The 15,607-nt window shown below is 49.7% G+C and overlaps 1 protein-coding gene across 1 annotated transcript in view; it reads left to right on the top strand.

Annotated features, from left to right (window-relative positions):
* Window positions 1–15,607, top strand: part of CPT1A (carnitine palmitoyltransferase 1A) — a 58,349-nt gene that overhangs the window by 37,845 nt on the left and 4,897 nt on the right. Inside the window, exons 12-16 of the mRNA XM_043452012.1 lie at window positions 1,576–1,681; window positions 4,726–4,842; window positions 6,490–6,654; window positions 12,565–12,699; window positions 14,348–14,500. Coding sequence (XP_043307947.1) covers window positions 1,576–1,681; window positions 4,726–4,842; window positions 6,490–6,654; window positions 12,565–12,699; window positions 14,348–14,500 — 676 coding nt within the window. The remainder of the gene's footprint in view (window positions 1–1,575; window positions 1,682–4,725; window positions 4,843–6,489; window positions 6,655–12,564; window positions 12,700–14,347; window positions 14,501–15,607) is intronic.

Genomic DNA, 15,607 nt, shown 5'->3' with positions numbered 1-15,607 from the left:
AACAATACAGCCTGTTCTCCTTCTGGTCCCCAGTGCCTAGATGCTTCTCTCTGTGTCGGGAGCAGGGGAGAAACCAATGAGTTAGAGTTCTATGTGTACCTTTTTTTTTTTAAATTTTTTTAAAGCATTTATTTATTTTTGTCTGTGCTGGATTTTCGCTGCTGTTCAGGCTCCTTCTAGCGGCAGCGAGCCCTTGTTGCTTGGGCGTCTCAGTGGAGTGGCTTCTCTCTCTTTTTTTTCAGATGTATTTATTTGTTTGGCTGTGCTGGTTCTTTTTTTTTTTTTTTTCTTTTTTTTATTAGTTGGAGGCTAATTACTTTACAATACTGTTAGTGGTTTTTTGCCAATACATTGATGTGAATCAGCCCATGGATTTACATGTGTTCCCATCTATCCCCTTCTCTCCCTCCCCATTCCCCTCTCGGGTATTGCACCACCGAGACCTTGTCTCATGCATCCAACGGGCTGTGTGATTGTTTCACACTTGATAATATACATGTTTTGATGCTGTCTCTCAGATCATCCCATCCTCGCCTCTCTCCCACAGAGTCCAAAATTATCTGTATCATATATGTTCTTTTTCTGTTTTGCATATAGGGTTATCGTTACCATCTTTCTAAATTCCATATATATGTGTTAGTATACTGTATTGGTCTTTATCTTTCTGGCTTACTTCACTCTGTATAATGGGCTCCAGTTTCATCCATCTCATTAGAACTGATTCAAATGAATTCTTTTTAATGGCTGAGTAATATTCCATGGTGTATATGTACCACAGCTTCCTTATCCATTCGTCTGCTGATGGGCATCTAGGTTGCTTCCATGTCCTGGCTATTATAAACAGTGCTGCGATGAACATTGGGGTGCACGTGTCTCTTTCAGATCTGGTTTCCTCGGTGTGTATGCCCAGAAGTGGGATTGCTGGGTCATATGGCAGTTCTATTTCCAGTTTTTTAAGGAATCTCCACAGTGTTCTCCATAGCGGCTGTACTAGTTTGCATTCCCACCAACAGTGTAAGAGGGTTCCCTTCTCTCCACACCCTCTTGTGCTGGTTCTTAGTTGCAACCCGTGGGATCTTTGGTTGCGGCATGCAGAATCTTAGTTGCGGCATGTGGGATCTGGTTCCCTGACCAGGTATCGAGCCCGGGGCCCCTGCATTGGGAGTGCAGGGTCTTAGCCACCGGACCACCAGGGAAGGCCCTGCGGTGGCCTCTCGTTGTGGAGCACAGGCTCAAGGGTGCCCAGGTCTCAGGAGTTGCCCCTCCAGGGCCCTAGGGCACAGGTCAGTGGTTGTGGCCGGCGGGTTTATCTGCTCCGAGGCACGCTGGGACCTTCCCGGACCAGGGGTCGCACCTGTATCTCCCGCATTGGCAGGGGAGTTCTTTACCACTGAGCCGCCAGGAAGGCCCTTCTCTGTGTCCTTCTATTACTCGTGGAGAGTCGTCACCTCTTCCAACCACAGGAGGGGCGGATGCAGTCAGTTGAGGCCATCCATAAGAAAACAAACACGTCGTCTGGATTTGCTTTTGTCTTTGTAAACGTGTCAGTTGCATAAACGTTTCTGTGTCGTGCAGGTGGTTTGATAAATCATTCACGTTTATCGTTTTTAAAAACGGCAAGATGGGCATTAACGCGGAGCACTCCTGGGCCGATGCACCCATCGTGGGTCATCTTTGGGAGGTGAGTGTCTGAAAGTTGAACTTGACTGTAGAAATTGCTGTCGAAAAACCAAACCCCAGACTGAGTTAAACTTCGTAGTATCTGTCCAGTTATAATGTTTTCAGCAGGTGTTGGCACTGTCAACGTATGGCTGAGGTTCCTTAAATGCAAACATTTATTTGTCACATCCTGAAGGGGCCAAAATAATGAGATGGCCTTGACTCTGACACAGTGACTTCAGGGCGGAACTGAAGCTCAGTTATTTGAAAGCTGCCAAGTTTTAGGCCAAATAAAAGCAAAGGTATTGAAATCTTGGTTTATGAAAGGGCAGTGTGCCTTTTACCACTTCGCTTAAGTCTTAGAATTACCAAGTTACCGAAAAACCCACCAAGGCCTGTCATCCTCTCCGTCCACCTAATATTTTACATTTATTTATGTTTTGGCCGTGCCGTAAAATGTGCGGTCGTAGTTCCCCAATCGGGGATCAAAGCCAAGCCCTCTGCAATGGAAGCGTGGAGTCCTCACCACTGTTCGTTGTTGATGTCCAATCACTCAGTTATGTCCAGCTCTTTTCAACCCCATGGACTGCAGCACCCCAACCTCCCCTGGAGTTTCTCCCAGGAAACCTTTAAGAAGGAAAGAAAAAATTGCTGCAGTCTGTAAGACAGCTGTGTGGTCCTAAGACATTAACACGTGATAAAAGTAGCCAAGTTGTCAGAAAGGCTCTTCTTCATCACCCTTGTCTTTTCTGATGCCGACAAAGGCTGAGAGGTCCTTTCAACTAAAGATCTGTCATAGATCAAGCCCCCTTCACTGCTGAATGTGGAAATGAGACACTTTAAGTCTCTTTGCACTTCATAATGGTCCACACCTATTACACCCTGTTCCAAGGACTCTCCCGGTAATAAGAGCATCAGAGCAGTACTTTGGTGAAAGAGAAATCTCTGAGTCATAGGCAGCCTGGATCACATTAGGTACATTTATCAAGTAGAAAAATCTACAGGATGCTGACAAGGCCAGGCTTATTTTTTCAGTACTCTGGATAAGATAAGGGTAAAAGGATTTAGCCTTACATCAGGGTGACCAGTGGGATGCAGTGGTGTTTAACTGTTAACTGCCCAGTGGACACAGTGGCCTGTGACTCCAGGGGTCCAACAGGAGCCCAGATGCTCCCTGTGTGGATGAGAACTGACCCACCGTCTTGTCATGGAGGCCCACACCAGGGCCAGTTAACGGGCTGGTATGAAGATGCCACCTGTGCCAATTAAAAACAAATCTGGTCCAAGCTGAGTCCCCTTGGCTGTCTGTGTATTTCTGGTGTTGGTGTTGGACTCTGGGGCTCTGATGCAGAGCAGACACAGCTAGGCTGGGCCCCTTCACAGGCTCCGCTCACAGGGGCGCTGACTACACGTGCATGAAATGAGGCCCCCCTACACTTCCCCATCCCTGCGCCGCTGCCCTCCCCGCCTCACCATCCAGCCGAGTCACCATCTGACCTGGGGCTCTTTTCTGGTTCATTTTGCTTCCCCCACTGGAATGTAAGCTCCCCGAGGGCAGAAATACCTTTTTAAAGATATTTTTATTATTTTTTAAAATTCAGATGTCATTCACAAAGCATATAGCCCACCTCTTCAAGTGTACAGTTCCGTGTGGTTGTTCTCTCCATCACCACTGTCTCATTCCAGGACACTTTCATCACTCCCAAAAGAAAACACCTTCCCCCACCCCCACCCCACCCCACCCTTGCTCACCACTAATCTCCTTTCTGTCTCTGCCTGTTCTAGCCATTTCATAGAAATGGAATCAGCACAGTACATGGTCTTGTGTGTCTGGCTAATGTTTTCAGGATTCGTCTATATTGTTCTAGAGGGCTTCATTCCTTTTTAAAAATTTTTTTGGGGATCTCAGTTCCCCAACTGGGGATTGAACCTGGCCCACAGCAGTGAAAGTCCAGAATCCTAAATAGTATTCCTTCGCGTGAAAATACTATATTTTATCTATTCATAACTTGATGGACATTTGGGTTCTTTTTGCTTTTTAACTACTATAAACATTGCTTCTGTGAACATCAGCGCACAAGTTGTATGTGAACATGCGTTTTCATTTCTTTTGAGTACATACCGAAAAGTGGAATTGCTTGGTCACGGCCATCTTTAAATTTGCAGAAAGGCAGAAATCCCTGTCTGCTTTGTTCACTGGTGCTCAGAAGCATTGCTGACTCATAGCTGTTGTTCAGTCGCTCAGTCGTGTCTGACTCTTTGCAACCCCATGGGCTGCAGCACGCCAGGCTTCCCTGTCCTTCACCATCTCCTGGAGTTTGCTCAAATTCATGTCCGTTGAGTTGGTGATGCCATCCAACCATCTCATCCTCTGTCGTCCCCTTCTCTTCCTGCCCTCAATCTCTCCCAGCATCAGGGTCTTTTCCAATGAGTCAGCTCTTCGAATCAGGTGGCCAAAGTATTGGAGGTTCGATTTCAGCATCAGTCCTTCCAGTGAATATTCAGGGCTGACTCATAGTTGGTGCTCAGTAAATACCATTGAATAATCTGGCTTAAGAATACCTGCCGGTGAACAGAAAGCATTCACACCTGGGCCACATCCTGGCCCTCTGAGACGTGTGAACTCGGACACTGTTCACCTCGCTGAGGCGGTCTTCTCATTTATACGAGTAAGAACAGGAGTTACTGCCTTACAGGGTCAGTATCCATCAGGGTACCACCCAGAGGGTACCAGCTCACAGCCAGGACGTAAAAGCAGGCTCTGAGCTACTTTCTGTGCATCACACACTCAGCCTGAATCCTGGCTGTGCCCCTTACCTGTCCAAACACTGTCGAACCTCTCCAGGTCTATCTTTCTTGCCCCCGAAGCAGAGGTCAGACTACCTCATTAGGTGGCTGTTCCCAGGATGTCAAGTGCTCAGCAGACTGTAAGCAAGTAGTTATGGCTAAGTCTTGATTGCATTTCTAGAAAGAAAAGGATGTGCTCTGAGAGGTCAGATGACTTGTATGTAACACCGTTACCTGTGATGATCTCTGACTTAACCGATGTGTCTTTATTTTTGACAGTATGTCATGGCCACAGACAGCTTCCAGCTGGGTTACACAGAGGATGGACACTGTAAAGGAGACCCCAACCCGAACATTCCGTACCCCACCCGGCTGCAGTGGGACATCCCGGAGGAAGTAAGTCCCACTCCTCAGATGCTTGTCGATTACCTCGGATGGGAGACGTGTCTAAACTCTCACAGTCGACTTTTCCAGCGGTCCTTCCTGAGTGCTCACGAGCTCAGTTGAATGCCCCCGAGACAGAAATCTGTCCGCCTGGGCATTTCTTCCTGGGACCTCGAAGCTGCTACACCTCCTATTGCCTTGGGAGCCCCAATCGGCAGTTCTTCTTTCACTGAAAGCTTTTGGCTGAGATTGTCAGTGAAATTCCTAGCTCAAACTTAGCTAGACATCACAATGAAAAAGTGAAAATTGAAATCATTTCCTTTGGAGTTGAAGTGCACTAGATCACTAATTTGTCATTTTCATCCCTCTGAGTGTTCTCCAATGCAGTTCACTCCGTGGAAGCCCTTTGGGGAAGGAATTTTAAGGCTGGAAATACCAAATCAAAGCCAAGCAGGAATTCCCAGGGCCTGGGAAGTCTTTTTCTTTTTTGAAGTCATTTCTGACGTAGAAAATATTGGATCCGTACTACAAGGTCTTATCCATCTGCATCTTTTTGTCCAGCCTGCATCCCTGCGGCTGGTGTGTGGTCCTCAGAGAGGCATGACTTCTGCTGACGTATGTGACAGAGTCCTTCTAGCTGGCTAAGCCACTTAGCATTTATTAAAAAGATTTTTTTGATGGATTTTAGTTTTTAGAGGGGTTTTAGGTTCGCAGCAAAATCCGAGTGGAAGGTGCGGAGTGCTCCCACACGCTCCCCGTCCTCACACACACGCAGCCACCCCCACTACCAGGATCCCTGCCAGCTGGTCTGTGTGTTACAGGCGAGGAAGCTGCACTGACCCGTCAGCATCACCAAAGTTCGTAGCGCACATTCGGGTTCACGCTTGCTGTTGTGCGTCGATGGTGTGGACAGAGATACAATGACACGCGGAGCAGTGTCCCTGCCCTAAAGCCTCCCCTCATCCCTCTCTCCCACCTTGCTCCTGGCAGGTGGGATCTCACCGGCTCCATCATGTTGCCTTTCCCTGAATGTCATAGAGCTGGAATCGTATGTGTGGAGCCGTTTCAAATGACTTCTTTCCCTTAGTCATGTGCATTTAAGAGTCCTTGTATGACTTCACGGCTGAGGACTCACTTCTATTGTACAGTTGCCCCACAGTCCATATCCTTTTTTTTTTTCTTTTCTTTTTTTGGCTGTGCCGATTGGTATGTGAGAACTTAGTTCCCCAACCAGGGATCAAGGCTGCACCCCCTACAGTGGAAGCACAGAGTCTTAACCACTGCACCACCAGGGAGATCCCAGTCCATTTCTTTTTTAGAACTGGTCCCTCGATGGCTAGCATCTAACAAGAATGGATCTCATTAAACAAAACCTGTGACTCTTTGAAATGCCCTCTGGGGGTCCCACTGGGACCAGGAGTTCCTCCTGTGTGGGCCACCCATTGCTGTTTGAGGGGTGAGGGGAAGTGCCACATTACCAACTTACTGTGACTCTCAGGTTAGAAAGATTGGGAAAAACCAAGAAGGAAGCGTGATGTATGTATTTCCAAGCGACAAGTCTGTCTGTTAGCTGTGCTGAAAGTCAGCTTGCGTTTTCTTCAGTTTGTGTCAGAACTTCCCCTCCCATTAACGTGAAGCCTTTTCTCCTTTTTCCCCAAGTGTCAGGAGGTCATTGAGACTTCGCTGAGCAGTGCCAACCTCCTGGCCAATGACGTGGATTTCCACTCCTTCGCATTCCGCACTTTCGGTAAAGGGCTGATCAAGAAATGTAAAACCAGCCCGGACGCCTTCGTGCAGCTCTCGCTCCAGCTGGCTCATTACAAGGTGAGACCCCTCCCACCCAGCTGGGCTTTTTGTCCCCTGCACTCCTGGGGGCCCTGATCGCAGGCCCAAGCCTGCCCGCCCAGCGAGTAGGGGAGGACCCGTCATGCGAGCTGGTCGTGCCTGGAACGGCAGTGGGTTCCTGCTTCACACGGGAGGAGAGGCAGAATGTAGGGGGTGGTAGGCAAGTGAGATCTCCTCGTTCTACAGAGCAGGAATTAGACATGTAAGCTCCCAATCCTAGGATTTGGGAAAGCAGAACTACTTAGGGCAGGCAACTGGGCGTCTCTGACTCTTGACATCCTCTCCCATAGGAGGGGATACACCAGCCCCATGGGAGGTATTCTGGGATGGTTGGGGTCCCTGTATGCACAGAAGCTTGTGGTGTTTCCAGGGCCCTGAAGGACCTCAGTGGGACTCTTCCACTGTAGGGAGCCCCACCCCTGAAAGGGTGGCCCTGGTTTCCAGGGGCAGTGGAAGTCCTTGTGGCATTGGGTCAAGATACGTCCTGGCTTTAATGGAGAATTTCTGTCTTCAAAGCTTGGGGGTTGTACACGGATGCAGGGCAGCATTTCTGGGTGGTGGTCCTGCTCTGTGAATTTCGCTTTGTGCCAGGCTCTGGTCTCCGTGCTCTACTCACGCAGCTCTCATGGTCTCCTCACGAGGAAGTCTCTATAGTTGGCCCATTTTACTGGTTGAGAAAATCGGGGTTCACTCCAAGAGGCGAGCTGACCAGCTGCCAAGGTGATACTGGAGTCAGGAATGGGTCCTGGGGGCAGCCTATAGCTTCGATTCCTCTATAACTCAGGTCAGGAAGATAAACAGATGCAGTACAGCACAAGAGGCAGTGTTAGTATCAGATAAATGACAACCGATGGGCCACGACTGTCCTTTAGGTCGACTCTAATACAGCTGATGGATGCACAAAAAGACAGCCACGGACCAGTTTTGCTCACAAATGCAAGTGCAAAAAGTCTAAATAAGGTAATAGCAAATAGCATCAAGCAATATAAGGAAAATGCAGCAGCCAACAATAGCTAACACCAGTGGCAAGAGGATGGTTTGCTTTAATAAAATAACAGATTTAATCATGTTGCTAGCTCAGAGAAGAAGCCAGTCATTTTGACAGATGCTGACGAGGCATTCATAACGGAGCATCCCTACTCAGTAACTCTTAGCATCGGGGCTATCTCCTTAACGCAGTAAATCTCATCGTGTGCCAGCAGCCAGGGTCTTCCTCAAAGGTGGAGTGTGGAGGCAGCCCCATTAAAGCAGGAAGGATGAAGCAACCTCCAGGGGCTGTTCTTGAACATCTTTGCATTAAAGGGCGTGAGTGCAGCTGTCAGGATCACTGGGCAGAAGAAATATTCGCACATCTGCTCAGAAGATGGAGCGGGCGGGAAAACTTTTATGGTTAGGAAGCATGCTCAGTAAGGCGGTCTGGAGCAGAATTATACAAAGACCAGCATCTTTGTCTTATCACTGTGATAGTCCAGGAGGAAACATGGTAGGAAAATGCGTCATGAACTAGAAGCAAAAACCTGGAATTCCCCAAGCCTCTCTTTATAAAGCAGACAGGACCTTTGGGAAGAAGACCCAGAGCCTAGAAGAAGGAATGGACCCTCGGAGAGGGAGGGAAGGCTGTGATTTTGGACAGAAAGGCTCAGCACCTTGGAGATGAATGTCCCCGGTTCACACATGCACTGTGAACATCGTCAGAGGTCAGCAGAAGACTTTAGGAGAGGGGCTGGGCTGGTTTACCTTCAAGTTCAAATGGAGGGCTAACAGTTGAGAATAACCGGTAATATTTTGAAAAGGAAAGGTTGTCAGGTGGAGATGGGGCAGGGTGAGGTGGAGACTTGCTCTTTCAAAGCTGAAAATATAGAAATCAGAAGCGTATAGTGATTAACACAGTGTAGTTTTGGTGCCAGAATAGTTCCATGGAATCATGTAACAGTTTATTTGACACTGATTATTTGTTTTAATAACCCAAGCAGTTATATTTATTCTTTGCATTCTGGCTAGAAACAGCCAGAATTTCATTCTTGGCCTCCCACCCCTCTACCAATTCCTCACGTGGCACTCAGTCTATTAAAAATGATTGACCGAAGCCTATTAAGAGTTTAAAGCAGACTCCTCTGTTCAAAAGTTCTTCCCCGCAGGCCTGTTGGAAGGCCAGCTCTGTTAGGAACAGACTTCGCTGCGGCCCTCACAGTCAGACCCGTCTGTGCCCAGCTCTGGGCTGGAGGGCCTCACGGGGGCTCCTGCACAAATCCAGACATTCTGGGTGGCCCTGGGTGGGGGGGGTTCTGCTCTAGCCACCTAACCTTCTTTGTGCCCTGGACCCCTTGGGCAGTTGGAGAAAGGCGTGGGGACCCCTTCTCAGAGTAATGTTTAGAAAGCATAAAATGAAATGCATAGGGTTACAAAAGTAACCAGTTAGTTTTCATGCAGGTGTCAAAATAGTAAGCGTCTATTTGTGCAGTAGCTGTGATTCTTCTTTTGGACATAGTTTTATTTCTTTTATTATTTTTGGCTGTGCTGGGTCTTCTTTGCTGCGTGGGCTGCTCTCTAGTTGGTATGCGGGCTTCTCATCGCGGTGGCTTCTCCTGTTGTGGAGCATGGCCTCTAGGGCATGGGGGCATCAGTAGCTGCCGCACGTGGGCGCAGTAGTTGCGGCTCCCAAGCTCTAGAGCACAAGCTCAGTAGTCGTGACGCATGGACTTAGTTGCTCCGCGGCATGTGGGATCTTCCTGGATCAGGTTTCCAACCCGTGTCTCCTGCATTGGCAGGTGGATTCTTTACCACTGAGCCGCCAGGGAAGCCCTAGGTGTAATTGTTCATGCACTGACTCAAGCAGCAGGTCTGATAAGTACCTTTCACTTGAAGCAGTGACAAGCTGAGATGCTATTTTGGGATATCTGCAGTAACCACATGCTGTGCGCTTAATCACTCAGTCGTGTCCGACTCTTTCCGACCCTGTGGACTGCAGCCCTCCAGGCTCCTCTGTCCATGGGGACTCTCCAGGCAAGAAACTGGAGTGGGTTGCCATGCCCTCCTCCAGGGGATCTTCCCAACACAGGATCGAACCCAGGTCTGCCACAGTGCGGGCAGATTCTTTACCACTGAGCTGCCATAATTTGATGTGAAAATAGCTGTGATTTTTTTTTTTCTATTCAGCATCACAGGCACTGCTCATAACTCCTGTGATTTGTTGCCTATGCTTCTAAATGCTGCAATTCACTCTGTGGTTTAATTTCACTTTGTGAAATTAAAAAACTATGCGTATTTTCCATCCAAGTTTACACATCCCCAGGGTTAGTTACCCTTGATCTGGTCCTTATACTGACCTTCTCTGGTGCTTCTCTGGGCCTGTTCCCTGCTTTTGCTGCTTTTGAATGTGCTGGGCTCGTTTCACCACAGGACCTTTGCACTTGCTTTGCACTGGCAATTAATAACTCCCAGATTTTTTTTTTTAATGGTTTTTTAGCATTGCATCATATGGGATCTTACTTACTTCCCCGACCAGGGATAGAACCCGCATGCCCTGCATTTGAAGCACTGAGTCTTAACCTCTGGACTGCCAGGGAAGTCCTCACTACCTCCCAGATCAAGGTGGGGTTGCTTAGATCTCCTATTTAAAAGAGCCCTACTGGGATTTCCCTGGTGATGCAGTGATTAAGACTGTAATTCCAATGCAAGGGGCTCAGGTTTGAACCCTGGTCTGGGAAGTAAGATCCCACATTCTGTGCAGCACAGCCAAAAACTAAAAGAAAATAGCATATTGGCTTCCTGTTTTGGGGTCATATTTATTTCTCACTTGGAAAACAGAGGTGAAAGTTCCCCCCCAAATGCCACCAATCCCAACAGTTAGCTCCAGGGCAGCAATCCAAGTGTGCAAAAGTTTTGTGTTCTCACGCCATGTGTGTTAATATCTTTATAGACTTTGTCTTTTGATCCTGCTGGTTAGACACTGGACATGTTTTGGCAATGGCTGCTCCCCCGATGGTGAGATGGTGGCTGGTCATAGCAGTTTAAGTGGGTGTAGCCATAACCCAGCTTGGGGTCTGAGTACACTAATACTCAGTGCATCGGCCATGGGGTTTTTAGATGGTCATTAAAAAATTGTGGATGTAATGCATGATTGCACTAACCACTTATACGATTAAAGTTTGATGTTGGAAAGTTGACTTCAAATAAATCATTGCATCATATACCCCAAGATAACCTGTATTAAATGATGAAAATAGCACATTTATAGTTTTTCCTCATCCCCTCCTTCCTTCCAGGCTCCCCAGTGCTTTATGATAAGACCCTTGGAAGGCCCCGCATAGTAAGCTCCCCTCCTATAGGGAATTCTCTGAAAGGCATATTTGGTAAAATGACCTTAGTTAGACTCTGTAAGCCAGATGAGGGGTTAGAACCTCTCAGACCCCATCCAAGGGAAATTTAATAGCCAGTGTGTTAAAGGATGAGTAGATTATGAGCCGGCGGGTCTTTGTGCCGGGTGTGGGGGATGCCCACTGGAGGCTGGGATGGCACTCAGAACCCGTGGCCAGCTGGCTTCCTCCGTGACCACGCAGGGTGGTGGGGACAGCCAGTGTTAAGTCTGCCGACCAGCCTTGGGGGTAAAGAGCCCTCCCAGCCGGGCTGCTCACAGGTCTGGACTGCACATCAGAAGTGCAGCTTTGCCAGCTCCTGAATGAACAGTATCAGCCTATTGCAGGTGTCCCCTGTCACCCTGGGGCCACCAGGACCCAAATGCCCAGAGGGACGTTGCCTGGTCAGAAATAACCTGGGTCCACAGTCTGCTGCTCAGCACTTTGCCGTCCCCACGGGGAACCCGGTCATCTTCGAGCTGGGGCTTTGCGGGTGGTTTCCGCCGGCATCACAGGTGGTGGGCCACCCCGAGCTCCCATGGACCTGTGCCTGTCCTCGTCATCCCCGGCCACCTCTGTCTTGGGACCTTGCAGAACCGTCCGCACATCACCCAGGTCTTTCCATCATCCCATCTCCCCTCTGGCCTCTAACACCAGCATTCCTCATCCCAGTCTCCATCCTGCCTTGCCCTCTACCCATCTGTCTCGCCTCCCTTTTTGCCTCTCGGGCTTAGATTCCACAACCTGTCGCTATCACCCCGACCTCTGTCCTAGAGCCCCAAGCACAGTGGACACACCCCCGGGTCAGTCCAGTGTCTGCCTGCTTTGATGCTGCACTGAGAAGCCGACACAGTCCGAGAAACCCCCCCACACCGCGGCTCATCTTTCTTAACCCATGAGCCCTGACTCTGGTGGCCCCAGACCACCCACTCTCTGCACCCCCAGAGCCTGTTTCACACCCCTTTGCTGACTCCTGGCACCTCCCCTCCATCCTCTGTCTCTTAGGAGGTGAAATTCCGTATTTTGCTGAGAAAGTGAATGTTCTCAAGAGACCCCCGTCTGCTCCCCTCAGCGTCTGCCAGCCCCGCAGAGCCGTTCCCTCCTGCTTTCTCTCCCTCTTGTCTAGTGGCCGGGGTGGGGGACTCTGTGCTGCAGGCACTGGCCACCCACCACTTCCTGCCCCCTCAGAGGAGGACCTTCCGGACCTGGAGTTAAGTCATTCCCAGCTGCTGCATGCAGTTCCCGGTCCTGTACCGTATTCTTCCTAAAACCACGTCTGTACTCGGGCAGGTGTGTGAGATCTGGAAACCGGGTCATGGCCCCAGTCGCATCTGAACATGGAAACCTGGACCCTCCCTCCCTTTTCAAAGCTAGTGATGTTTCCACCTGCGTGCTGCATAAGCCCGTGTGAAAACTGACAATGAATAAAAACTGCCTCTGCGATGATGTCTGCTTTTCCCGGCTGACTTCAACCGCTCCCCTCATGTCTTTGTCAACACGCCGGCCTTGTTTTAAAATATTTTTCCTTTCCCAGGACATGGGTAAATTTTCCCTCACCTACGAGGCCTCCATGACCCGGCTCTTCCGAGAGGGCAGAACAGAGACCGTGCGTTCTTGCACCACTGAGTCATGCAACTTCGTGCTGTCCATGATGGACCCCACACAGACGGTAGGTTCTGCCTGGCCAGGAGGAGAACAGCCCCCCAGGGGCCGTCTCTGCCGTTCAGAGGATGACACCCGAGGTTGACATGCAGGCTTCCCTGATTAAATCCCATGCATACTTCTCCAGCGAGTCCGCATCCAGCATCTCCTTCCTTCCCTCCACCCGCCTCTGGAGGACAGAGAGTATTAAAGGCAACCATCTAGACAGACACAAAGGTTCATGTTTGCATCCATCCTGTTATTCTGTAACTTCTGCAAGTGAGGTTACACTTCATAGGAGTCTCTTAATATTTAATTATTTTTTATTATTTGGCTGCACCGGGTCTTAGTTGAGTCACGTGAGATCTTTAGTTGTGGCATGTGCGATCTACTTCCCGGACCAAGGATCAAACCTGGGCTCCCTGCATGGGAGACTCATAGCCACTGGACCATCAGGTAGGGCCCCCTCAGAGTCTTTAAGTCAGAACGGTGCACAGGCGGTGAACATAGGAATGGGAGGGGAGGGGGCAGGACAGTGTTGGTAGTTGGTGTCTGGCTGAGAAAATGGTGACCGTCCGTGGGCGCCTTCTTGTCTTGTTATTATTATTGTTACTATTTTTTGTTGGCTCTTACGGCATGGGAGATCTTTTCTCTGACCAGGGATTGAACCCACAACTCCTGCACTGGGAGCGTGGATTCCTAACCACTAGACCGCCAGGGAAGCCCCACACCGACATCTTCTGCCCGGGGTTCCTGAAGCCCACTGCCCATGCTGAAGCCCCCCGAGCAGGCCCAGGGCTCTGGGCTGTATTGCCTTTGACAGTCCTAGAGGCGGCTAGTGAAGCATTATCAGTTCGTTTTTGATAGATAAAGGAACAGAGACTTAGCAGAATCCAGCAAACTGCTGACCACACACCCAGTGAGGGGCTGAGGCCCATCCTGTCCGGGTCTGCTGACCTCCGAGGGGACACGGCCCGGGGTTTTGCTCTGCTCTGGGGACCTCCTTCCTGGAAAGGCTGTCAGTTCCCTGGGGAGGAGCTCGGCAGGTCTCATCACAGATGGCTCTGATCTGTCACTCGCTGCCTTCAGAACAGCCTGAGGGCTGGGTCTGGAGTGGACAGGCCTCCACATCCACGGAAGGGCTTGTGTCTCCTCATTCTGAGATTGACCGACAGGGTCCTAAAGAACCTGGAGAGGCCTTTTCGGGTCCGACTTGTAGGCCCCAGAAGCGCTATTCAGCCCAGCTGACAGACCACCCTGGAGGGTTACTTAAAGGCCCGCAGGAATGTCGCAGCCCCCTGAGAGGAAAGGGACTTCGTTCCACACGATGAGATGTGAAGGCTGGTGCTTTCCTACCTGCTTAGTGGTCTCATTTTTGTAAAAGGTGAAATGACGCCCAGTGGGCCGCACACAGGATCCTGAAATTGCCTCTCCAACAACCTGTCCCCTCCACAGCCTCGCAGCAGGAATCTGGGGCAGAGGCAGCCGGCCAGTGGCGTTTCTGGTCAGGTTGCCTTGGCAACCACCCAGAGACCACCCAGACCGCCTGCCCGTCCCACCGGTGACCTGCTGTCTCAGCACCCTGTTGGACTGCTGGGGAGAAGGGCCCGTGACTGTCATCTTGGAGCTTAGACTGTGCTGCATGACTCAAAACTGCCTATCCTTTGTTATTTCAGGTTGAACAGAAGCTCAAGTTATTCAAGATCGCATCTGAGAAGCATCAGCTTCTGTACCGCCTGGCGATGACCGGCGCGGGGATTGACCGCCACCTCTTCTGCCTCTACGTGGTGTCCAAGTACCTCGCGGTCGACTCCCCTTTCCTGAAGGAGGTGAGGCCCTTCTGTGCAGCCCATTTGGCTTTCTTGGCTAAACTAAACTTAGTCAATCTTAGGGCAAAACTTAGTACAACTTTGCCAGTCAGAACTGGCCTATCAGATGGGTTCCAGGGCTCAGCGGTCCTCACTCTGGAAAATCTGAGCCACATTTCTTCAACCCCTGGCATGCCATTGTTGCTTAGTCGCCAAATCACATCAGACTCCTTGCAACCCCATGGATTACAGTGCACCAGGCTCCTCTGTCCTCCACTGTCTCCCAGAGTTTGCTCAAACTCATGTCCATTGAGTCGGTGATGCCATTCAACCATCTCCTCCTCTGTTGCCCCCTTCTCCTCCTGCACTCAATCTTTCCCAGCATCAGGGTCTCCTTCATTGATTGAGTCAGCTTTTCACACTAGGTGGCCAAAGTATTGGAGCTTCGGCATCAGTCCTTCCAATGAATATTCAGGGTTGATCTCCTTTAGGATTGACTGGTTTGCTCTCCTTGCAGTCTAGGGGACTCTCAAGAGTCTTCTCCAGCAGCACAGTTTGAAAGCATCAATTCTTCAATGCAAAGTCTTCTTTATGGTCTAACTCTCACATCTGTACGTGACTACTGGAAAAACCATGCTTGTACTAAAATAATTATCAAGTGATGAGCTCTGAAAGACTGACGCTAAAGCTGAAACTAATACTTTGGCCAGCTGATGCAAAGAACTGACTCATTTGAAAAGACCTTGATGCTGGGAATGATTGAAGGCGGGAGGAGAAGGGGACGAAAGAGGATGAGATGGTTGGATGGCATCACCGACTCAGTGGACGTGAGTCTGAGTAAGCTCCAGGAGCTGGTGGACAGGAAGGCCCGGCGTGCTGCTGTCCATGGAGTCGCAGAGTCGGACACAACTGAACCTAACTGATGAGCTCTGAGGTGGTTTTTTTTTTTCTGACCACCCTGCAGAGCATGTGGGATCTCATGCTCTGACCAGGAATTGAAACCTGTGCTTCCTGCAGTGGGAGCCCAGGGTCGTAACCGTTGCACAGCCAGGGAAGTCCTGAGCTCTGAGTATTTACGTCTTCCACTTTTAATAGAGTTGCTTTACTTTTATGTTTATAAAATTCAAT

The sequence above is a fragment of the Cervus canadensis genome, chromosome 29 (genome assembly GCF_019320065.1).
Source record: "Cervus canadensis isolate Bull #8, Minnesota chromosome 29, ASM1932006v1, whole genome shotgun sequence".
Taxonomy (NCBI): Eukaryota; Metazoa; Chordata; class Mammalia; order Artiodactyla; family Cervidae; genus Cervus; species Cervus canadensis.
The sequence above is the reverse complement of the archived record's forward strand: the minus strand, read 5'-3'. Positions and strand labels throughout refer to the sequence as shown.